At 40.2% G+C, this 10762-nt stretch overlaps 1 protein-coding gene across 5 annotated transcripts in view; it reads left to right on the forward strand.

The window, feature by feature from the left end:
- GRID1 (glutamate ionotropic receptor delta type subunit 1) overlaps nt 1-10762 on the forward strand; it is a 941602-nt gene that overhangs the window by 672334 nt on the left and 258506 nt on the right. For all 5 annotated transcript variants that reach the window (XM_018558342.1, XM_018558343.1, XM_018558345.1 and 2 more), the window contains one exon: nt 3618-3671. In XM_018558342.1, coding sequence (XP_018413844.1) covers nt 3618-3671 — 54 coding nt within the window. The remainder of the gene's footprint in view (nt 1-3617; nt 3672-10762) is intronic.

Consider the following 10762-nt stretch of genomic DNA (forward strand, 5'->3'; position numbering starts at 1 on the left):
TGACTTAAAGTCTTTCTAAAAAACCATCATTGGCCCTGGATCATTGATCCCACAGGGTATGTGAACCAATTGTTGTTAGTGACAACCACCGTATAATTGTTGAATGATGTGATGTGTCAAATCCAAAGAGGACTGTTCAAAAAGTATTCGAAAAAATATCCCAAAAAAAAAAGGTGTTCAAAATAAGTTCTGTGAACTATATTGGGGATAGGGGTTAATACCACATATATCCCCTCGAAAGGTACACAGGATAGGTGCAGACAGCCTTCTCTCTCCAGCCAGGATTGGTGGCTCCTCCCTCCTATAGCGGCCCGAGGTCCTCCCTCTCTCCCCTCCTTTGGATACAAGGCACTGGACGGAGCATTTCCCTTTTGGAGGACTATCTCTCCACCTAGGCTCCATAAGAAACCTAGACCCTCAGTAAGCCACTCCATTTGGGTGGGTAGGTCATAATCCCCTGAAGAAGCCAAGTTGCGAAATGCGTAGGGAATGGACTTATAGAATATATTGATTTATTATGGTTATGTCTGAACATGTTTAATGGGTCTATGCCTCTGGCTTAATTTTGTTTTTAACTGGTTGCAACTGCCGTTGCTCCCTTTCTTTTATTCAAATGTGTATGTATTTTGTACTATATGTGATATTTAAATAAAAATCTATTTTCAAAACTTCAAGCCATGGTGTCATATCGCTCAGAAACCCCGGTATCTTTCCTGTTTTGTAATTAATATATTTTAGGGGGAGAGATTACACCTGGGGGGCCATGGGCCTGGCTACCCACAACTGTCTTGTACGTTCTGTTATAAAACATTTATTCTTACCCATATTTTTGGTAAAACATAAAAGTCGGGATCACGTCGGGTAAATAGACACCAAACATGTCAAGCCTTAAAATTGTGTGTGCCCGCAAAATCGCAAACAACGCCCATAGGCGACGCTTAAAATGCTTTTACTGATCATCAGTTTAATGTTATCAGTGATTAATGGCCCTAAAATTATTGCTCTCACTCCGATGTTTGCGGCGATATGTAACATGTGCGGCACAATAGGTGCAATCGTCTTTTTCTCACATAGGCGCACCCGACGCATATCTGCGTGTGTATGTGGGGGGCGGGGACTTACATTTTTTTTTTCTTTTTTAATTTGTTTGTGCTTTATTTTTTTTAATGATTGTTTAATTTTTGTATGACTTTTTTTTTACACACAACTTTATTGCTATTACATCGGGGCTAAGAAGCCCCCTATGTGATAGCCAATTTACATGACAGGTCCTCCTTATGGAGACATCAGGGTTCCCCAAGACCACTAATGTCACCTAGGAATCCCCAGAGAAGCTGATGAAGCAGATATCGGCTTCATCAGCTTCTGTAGCTGGAGAGTGACACTGAATGCAGGAAGTGATGTAACGTACATCACTTCCTGCATTCGGGGACTGAGAGAAGATCAAAGGGAGACCGTATACTGAACTCCCTTTCATCTCCTGTCACAGAGCCATGTCGGCAGTGACAGCTGCTAATACAAGCAATCAGGCATCTCTAGAGACGCCTAATCGCTTGAATGTAAAGCTCCCGGCCGGCCGTGTAATTACAACGGCCAGCCAGGGAGCTGCTCGTTGGGATTTTTCAAGCCTTGCCTCTGATTCTCGCACACGGCCGGGACATACTGTCAAGCTGTCACAGAGTTAACTGCGGTTCAGTGTAAAAAAACGGCATATTACTTGTTCTGTGATGTTTTTTTACACTAAACCGCAGTTAACTCTGTGACAGCTTGACAGCTGTATTTCCCGGCCGTGTGCGGGGATGTACTCCTGTCACTGGTACGGTACCGCGGGTGGTAGCGGCTCTCTCTCTCAGAGGGGGGCAATTGTCCCTTTGCCCACCCCTGGATCCGCCAATGGTTCAGACCCAGATTTTCGGCTGACAGTCCAGTCTTTTAACACTTTAACAGCTTCTCTTGAACATTTAACGAATTCTGCTGTTTTGCTGATACTCGCTCCATGGCTTGAGCGCCAACAATCATCCCACGTTCAAAGGCTGTTAAATCGCGTTGTTTACCCATATCTTCAGAAAAAAAATCACTTCTACTGTCGTGGTAAACAACATGCTTCCCTATTTATAATGGTCTGACCCTCTACCAACTTCAGTGCAAAATTATAGCTAATCTGCCTACAAATGTCAGGTGGTCATAATAATCTGACCACTCAGTGTGTATATATATATATATACATGGCTCTAAATGTGTACTGAGCCCTGATTGGCACAGTCTTACACCTGAACTGCGGGCAGGTGCAAGACTGTAGCCAATTACAGTTTCGGAGGGTGCAGCGCATTGTGGGATGTTCCATGGTTGAACAGACCGCGAACATCCCACATTGTTCGGCGTTCAGCGAACGCTAGAACAGGCTATGTTCAAGTCGAACCTATGTTCGTACAGGACATAGCTCATAGTTCATACAGGACAGGAGCTCAGAATTGTTTGACATCTCTGGCTGTTATCTCCAACACAGTGAGTCATTGACCTGGAGCAAACAGCTGGTACCTATTAAGATAAAAACAAAAAACAGATATCACAGCTCCCTTCTTTCTGTTATTAAAGGATCACTTTAAGCAAGAATCTACAGGCAAGTAACTTATCAAATCATTTGTACTCTACTATAACCACCAGGAAACAAAATATGGATATTATGTTTAAAGGTATCATTTTTACAAATGATAGTTGATGAATGACACCTATGACCAGCATAAAATTAAACATTTATTTTTTTTGGATAGAGTTGTAAAGTGTTAGACACTCATTTAAGTTTTTATGGCAAACCATGGTCACTGAAACAAGATTTTAGAGTTGCCAACAGAACATTTATTTAATTATACGTCTATTTTATGTACATCTACACTTCTGGATTGAAAGTATTGCCTCTATTGCTAAAACCCTCCCACTGTAAGCTGCAGTGTCTGGGAGGGTAGTGTGTGAAGCACAAGTGAAGGAGGATTTGGTTCTGCCAGGGAAGGAAATACATTTTTGTTTACCTTAAGCTTTTACATTAAATAGTAACTAGATGTGGTATTTGTTTGGACGATGATACAGGAGACTTCAGTTCTACTTTGAGTCACTGTATTTAATGCATTTTTTAGTATGCCTTAAATTAAGTGTTAATATCATGAACATTTTGCGACTTCCCGTGAAGCAGGGTCATAAAACCACCGGGGATGTTCCTACATTTGTAGAATATATTATGTTTAAAAGTACAACGGTGTGAACAAGGAGACAGAAATATATATATTTTTAGGCTAAATTGGAACGTTTGATTGGCATATTAAAATAAATATTTTTAGAGGACAATGGACTTTTATTATAACCTGCTGTTTAATTGTGCCACATATTTCTGTTTGCTATAGTAAAAATGACTTTTCTCAGTGTGACTGAGAAAACAAGGGCAACCTTCAAGTTAATTAGAAGCGCTGTAGTATGTGACCAACTTCGAAGTTCTTGTTTTAGAATTCGAGTTCTTCAAAATGATCTTATTTAAAATTTTAATTACAGTTACACTAGACTTTAGAAACTGCTGATAAAAAAGGCATTTGCTATGAATTATATGTATGTGTTTATTTTTCTTACAGGCGGTAGAGACCAATCTTGCTTCAAAGGACAGCCACTGGGTTTATGTGAATGAGGTAAGCAGACGAAATCCTACACCATCTATATTGTTAGCATGTTAGAATATGAATAGCTCCAGGGAGTTGGTGATGCTCGGTTGCAGTGTGCACTATTAACACAACATTTGAACAAATAGTCAGAAAAAAAATTGATCTTAAGTTCAATATGCATGTTAAATGTGTAGATACTAAAAGAAATGTGGGCTCTTGTAATGCACTTTTTGCATTCTCATATATACTTCAAACAAACATATTAATATGTATGTCTCTTGTAGATTGATAGAGAATGTGTGAGCAAGTAATGCCAAATTCATTAAATTCATTTAAATGTAGCTCTTGCCTGTCATGTGTCACCTAGAGCACACGATCTTTAGCTACCAGCCACGGGAGAATGCAAAGCACCTGTTTTTAATGTGATAGACTTAGTCTGGTAGACTGGTTGACTTTTATAATGGCATAAAAGGATAAGCTAAGCACACAAACAATTGTGCATTTCTATTGAGCTGATATGTATGTATGCATAATTACATGAGATAAGCCATAAGAAAAACCTACTTAATCCATTTTTTACAGTGACTTCAGGTGGATATTAAATGTACATTTTAAAGTGCAGCTAAAGCCAAAACTTTCTTTTTAGTTTTGGATAGAGTGGAGAGGGATTAGAAGACCTGTCAAGTTTCTATTGCCATCTCTGTCTCTGTTATGGAGCTTCACCCTTTCTAGTTGTCCTAGTGACTGTTATCAGTGAAAGTAAAAGAAAATCCCAAAGTCCTGGTTGTTACCAGCTCAGGAATAGAGGGGAAATCTTCCAATGGGCACACTAGTCCTGGTGACCCTGCTGGCCACCAGGGATTTCCCTCTGTTTAGGGGGATTTCCCCTCGCTTCCTGTTGTGAATATCAGACAGTAAGTGAAGAGAAATCTCCTTAAAGGGACACAGAGGGACAAAAAATAACCCTCCCTTATTTTATCCAAAACTAAAACAAAGTTTTGGCTTCAGTTCTACTTAGGGCTGCAGCTAACGATTATTTTCATAATCGATTAGTTAGCCGATTATTAAGTTCAATTAATCGACTAATCGGATTAAAAAAAAGGGGCTCCAGTGATGGACTACTAGTTTCTATTGAGATTGTGGTCCATCACGGGAGCAAGCATGGCGTGGTGGAAGTATGGTGTGGAGTGTGGTGTGCAATATAGTACATTATACAGCGGAATACCAGCAGCTATAAAGAGGGCCAGACGCATGTCCTCAGCGTGGCGTAAACGGCGTCGGGTGAGTGAGTATACCAGTGTAAGCATGAGCGGCTTAACTGACGTGGGCCTGGCGTACGCGGCGGACGTAAGCAGCGGGGGCGAGCTGGAAATTTGAATTTTAGCCGACAAATCGACGATGGACAACGTTTTCCATCGTCGATTTTAATCGACTTAAATCGAATAATTGTTGCAGCTCTACACTATATAATTTTGTGATCCGTCTGTCACAAAAATATTTATTCAGGACGTTTTAGAGTAGACAAATTGTTTAGTGATTGAAGATAATTTTTTTGGCCGTGTACTTCAAAGGGAGCACGCCCCAAATTAACAGATAATAGCTAGATTAAAAAGATTCTACCTCAAGGTGTGCAAAAACCTTAGGTTTTAAGAAATACTAGAAGGGGCCATCTGAATGAATTGTTAATCATGTTTTGAGGTAGAATCTTTTTAATCTAGCTAAATTGTTTAGTGATGCAAGGGTAAGGCACTGAAAGGTTGAGGGAGCCTGCCATACCAGCGCCGAGTGAGGGAGCTCATGGAGGAGAGCAGCGGCGTGCGGGGGGCGTGGCTTATTCGTCCTGTGGGCACGGCGGGAGCAGCGTGCGGTGGGCGTGGCTTATGTCCGCCCGGCGCAGCGTGACGGAAACAGCGTGTGACGTGTGCTTCAGGCCGCGTTTGGAGCCCTGAACAGGGAAATCAATCGATAGCCGACGAATTGACGATCGAAAACGTTGGCAACGTTTTCAATCGTCGATTTTAATCGACTAAATCGATTAACTGTTGCAGCTCTAGTTCTACTTAAGTGTAGCTCTGTAATCACTAATGCAACATGATTGTATTTTTGACATGCAAGCAGTGTAGGTATCCATTTTTAATAGGGATGAACCGATACCTTTTTATGGTATCGAGTACGAGTACCAATATATTTTTTTTTCGGTACTCGCCGATACCGAACAACGGTACCGGGAGTCCCATTAAGAAAGTCAGGCAGCGTGAATATACTCGCCCAAATACTCGGCATCAATACTAGTATCGGTATCGGTGCATCCCTAATTTTTAACAAAGTCAACTGTGTAGTCTTTACAGCAGAGCTCAGGGATGGGGGGCAGAAGCAGCAAAAGCAGCCAATCCAGTGTTCTGCAGTGCAAGTAGCATGCTAATAGGAAGAGAGCACAGGACAACGGAGATGAGCTAATCATGTGCTGCTTTTTTTATTGTCCAGTCATAGTGTGGGGGTGGCAAGGAGGCCTGTTGGTGGAAGGGAAACTTCAGCAGAGGAAGATCATGTCCCCTCCCCTGCTAAACAATGTTGTGCTGTAATTTAAATCTCAGGACTGTTTGTAGAACAGTTTTCATTTGCATCTCATCTGTGTATCTAGCTGTTTGCTAAGTATAGCGGTAATGTAGTTAACATTGAGTTGTAAGTAGATTCAACATTTAGTGCCCAACTCTATTTTACTTATTTTAATAAGGGATTAATTGAGGCATTTGGTAAATAATTTAGTTTAGTGGGGTATAAATGTGGAAATCATCTCTTAATGTCAATACAATAGTCTGCTTTTCCACTTCTTCATCTCTATGTATATGCACTGTTAGCAGTTTGGTTTGTTGGTGCACAATATGTAAATTATATCTTCATAAAGGTGAGTCGCTCAGAATCATTGGTGGCCTGATGCTGTCTTTGAATCAAAATCTCTGAGAATATTAGCAGGAATGTAGTGCATTTCATACATAGCTGCCAAAAGCACAGATAGGGCCAGTTCATTACTGTACAGTAAGACACATTTATTTGATAACATTTTTAGATATTCAAAATTTTAGTAGTTTGAAATCCAGACCCTTATCTAGTCATGCAGCCTGGCTGGGCCTGGCCAGGAAAAGGGGGGGCTGCAGCTTTTACTCTTGAATCATATCAATCCACATGCTAATACTTTGCCATGCCATACTATAGTTTGATGTGTGTGTGTGTGTGTGTGTGTGTGGGGGGGGGATTACCAGAATTTGGAAGTCCTGTTTAGAATAAGGGGTCCCCAGATGTCCAACCATACCACCATATGAATGAGTAATGGTTACATATTTCCCCTAGTTACTCATTCACAAAAATATCAATGTAAATGAAAACAGACACCATGCAAAAAGTCCTTTATTAGAAGAATAATCGTAACCCTTCAAAATAAGTAATGTCCCACAATGTAAATCCAATGTCAATAATGCTGTTCAGAAATGGAGATCCAGTGTCAGTCACAATGAGTGACAGTACTCTTCCTCCAGACTCCTGTTTCAAATGACAGCTCCCCGGCACCGCAGAAATGTGAGCAAAGCACTGGAAAATCTGGCCAGGAAACAAGCTGGCAAGAATCTGTTGTTTATTTGTGGTACTTATACAACCATTAATTCAATTAGTTCACTTTGTATAGTACATGTTCTTTGGTCCTCAAAAATCTGTCCATGCCATGAAAGGGCTAGTTGGTTGTTCCACCCCTGCTCCCAAGCCAAAGGATCCCAATCCTTGCCTGTTACAAATGCAGGTTCTGCTTCCTGCTCGGTTTTCTGCAGGATATATGCAGTAACACACTCAAAATTCTACCGATAGCTAGCAACCATATAATCTTTGGCCAAAGAAGAAAAGAAAAAACTTTATCTTTCATTTCCAGAAAATTAAAGATAAAACATGCATTATTTTTGTTGGTCACAGCTTGTATTTGAAAAGTTAGAACTTAGAACAAATTTCTGTTGTACATTAATGACGCATTGCCATAAATATGTTTTGGAATGGAAACTGCATCAAAACTCAAGAAGTGACTATAGAGCCCTCTGCAGAACAGAATGTTCCAGTAAGAACAGATCATGTGATCCTCAATGAAACTGTTCTTTTCAGCATTTCATTCCTTTTTCTATTGATGCGGTCAACGCACATCACAAAAAAATACATGATGACCATACTCCTGTACAAGTGTGCACACCCTAGTATAACAGACTAGACGTGCAAACATTTTTGGTTCATTTCGTATTTTATTTTTTTTCAGTATTCAGGTCCAAAAGTCAATTCATTTCGGGCTTCAGATTTGGATTAATCCGACATTTACATTTCCATTAATTTTGGATGCGTTAGATAATTACAAATACATTTTTGTTGCAGCAAAGTAACATTAGAAAAAAATTGAAATTTTTCTTTTTACAGTCCACAAAAAAACAATTAAAAAGCATGGGGTCCCCCCATTCATACCAGACCCTTTAGTTCTGGTAGGAGTTGTAGGGGGGACCTCAATGCCGAAAAAACAAAAAAAAGTGTGGTGTCCCACCTAAAATCGCTCACCAGACCCTTAATCCGAGCAGGAGCCTGGCAGAGCAGGAAAGGGGCTTCTTCCCCACATCCCTGGCCCAGTGGTTGGGGGGGTCTTCAGGCAGAGGGGCTTATCTGGGCCTTTTCATAAATGGAACACCCAGATGCTGCCCCCAATTGTAAATTATTAAGGGGTAGTTGTTACCCCTACTCATTCACCAAATAAAAACTGACAAATTGTAATTAAATGCACCACACCATAAACAAAAGTATTTTATTTAAAAAAAGTGTCCATCTATGTAATCCAAAGGTCAATCATATTGTCCAGCGATGTAGATGTTGATCCACGATGAACGATGGCCACCAACTTGCGGAAAGAAAAGACAACCCAACGCCCGCTGACCCGTCTAATTCTGACAAACTCTCACCACAAAATGACAGCTCTGAATAGAATGACAACAAAGGGGGAGTCCCAACTAGCATTCAGGAGCAGAGCTGAATGCTATTCAGGACTCAGATTTGGAAGAAGAGCTATCATAATGAGTCATTATGTTAAAGGGTTTCTAAACCCTCCGGTTTTATTTGCCCATATCTACTGCTAGCAAGCAGTAGATATAGGCAAAAGTTTTGGTTTTTTTTAAAACGCTTTAACAGGGGTTTAAACTTACCCTGTTTTCGCCATGCGCTCCCGCCCGAAAATCCGAAACTGTTCGGGTGGCCGCAAAGCATCTTGGGGCGGGCACATGCGCAGTTCGGATTTTCGGCTGGGAGACGAGCAGAGACGCAAGGTAAGTCTATGGACGCGTGCACTCGCATGCAGTCACCGCTGGATCGGAAGTGCCAGCAAGTAGAGAGGAGTCAGCATTGGATCGGAGAGCCACCGCACCGCTGGAGGGACAGATGAAAACATCAGGAAAGAAGAAGAAGATTGGATTAAGAAACCTTATTTAACCAGTTGACATCCGCGGTGTTAAACCCCCTTCCCATCCAGGCCATTTTTCAGTATTCAGCATTGACTCTAATGTCACTTTAAGGCTCCTTCCAAAATCAGAGCTACTATCATTGACAGCCCTTCTCCTGAATGTCAACAAATGGACGGAACAAGTCCTGTGATGTCATGACTCACTCTGCCCCTTTGTTGACATTCACGTGAGAGCTGTGATTTTGAGGTGCTGTTCATTGGGATTGGACCGGTCGGCGGGCATCTGGTGCCAGGTATTTTTATTAATTGTGATTGACATGCTTTTTTTGTGTTTTTGGCATTGGGGTCCCACTAAAATTTCTACCAGACCTAAAGTGTCAGGTATGAATTTAGGAGAGACCCCACACTTTTTTTATTGTTTCTGTTGACTGTCAAAAGTTGAAAAGAAAAATGTCACTTTTTTTAATGCCACTTTACTGCAACAAAATGTTTTTGTAATTGTCTAACACATTAGAAATGAATGAAAATTGACTCATTTAGATTGACATTTGGAAAATAATTTGGTTTCATCCCAAATTTTTGTTATCGTCAGATTCGTTATTTTTTCATTCAGAAATTCAGATGCATCTGAATTTCAATTTGGAACAAAATTACACATGTCTAGCAATCAACACACATCACAAAAAATACAAGATGACAATACTGCTGTACAAGTGTGCACACACTAGTATAACATTATACAATACTAACATGTTGTTTGCAGTGAACATTTACTATATTTTATAAACTTGCACCCGGATTAACTATATTTAGCATTGTTTCGAGTTAAATGTATTCAAATATTTGTATATAACATCATTCACTCATGAGTCATTATATTTGACATGCACTTATCTTTTCCTCATGTTCTCCAGGAAAAAAAAAAACAGATTTATTTTATTTGGAAATTAAATCTGTTCTGTATTCAGCATGAAGCAGTCAGCTCCAGCTAGACTGCCTCTTCTGATTTACATATGCAATAAGCTAATCCATCCAGCCCTCATGATAGCAGACAGAATACTTTAATTTAGAATAAGCTCCCCACGGCACATGTTAATAGACTATAGCCAAGTCAAACTAGTGTTGTGTTTATTCTTTTTTTTCCCTTATCCTAGACCTTCCATAAGCAGCTCCTGTGAAAAAGCTGAATACCTTCATTTTTAATAGTGTTTTTGTTGTCAGAACTTAATGTATCTTTGAATGAAGTATTTTTAAAAAATATAGATAAGTGAACCTAACAAGCATCATTAGATGCATGGTCCTCACAACCCTCAGTCCATAGTATATAATTTGTGCTTAATTATAGAATGCCTGCATTTTTTATCTGGATCTAATGATGTAATTAAGAGCAGGTAGGATTAATTTATCTGAAAGACTGTATTTTCCCAAGTGACTGCAGATGAAGTGGGTATACAATTGGACAACTATTCTGCGTCAAGCAAATTATGGAATATAAATGTGGTGTTTGTGTGTGTTTGCACATATACCACTTCAAAATTCTGTACATACACTCCTACAAATATAAGACAGAAGTTGATTGCCATGCACAGCTGCCCCAGATTTTGCCTGCTCCAGTTTTAATAAATCCCCCCCCCCCCCCACCACAAAAAAA

The sequence above is a fragment of the Nanorana parkeri genome, unplaced genomic scaffold, assembly GCF_000935625.1.
Source record: "Nanorana parkeri isolate BGI_ZX_2015 unplaced genomic scaffold, ASM93562v1 scaffold333, whole genome shotgun sequence".
NCBI lineage: Eukaryota > Metazoa > Chordata > Amphibia > Anura > Dicroglossidae > Nanorana > Nanorana parkeri.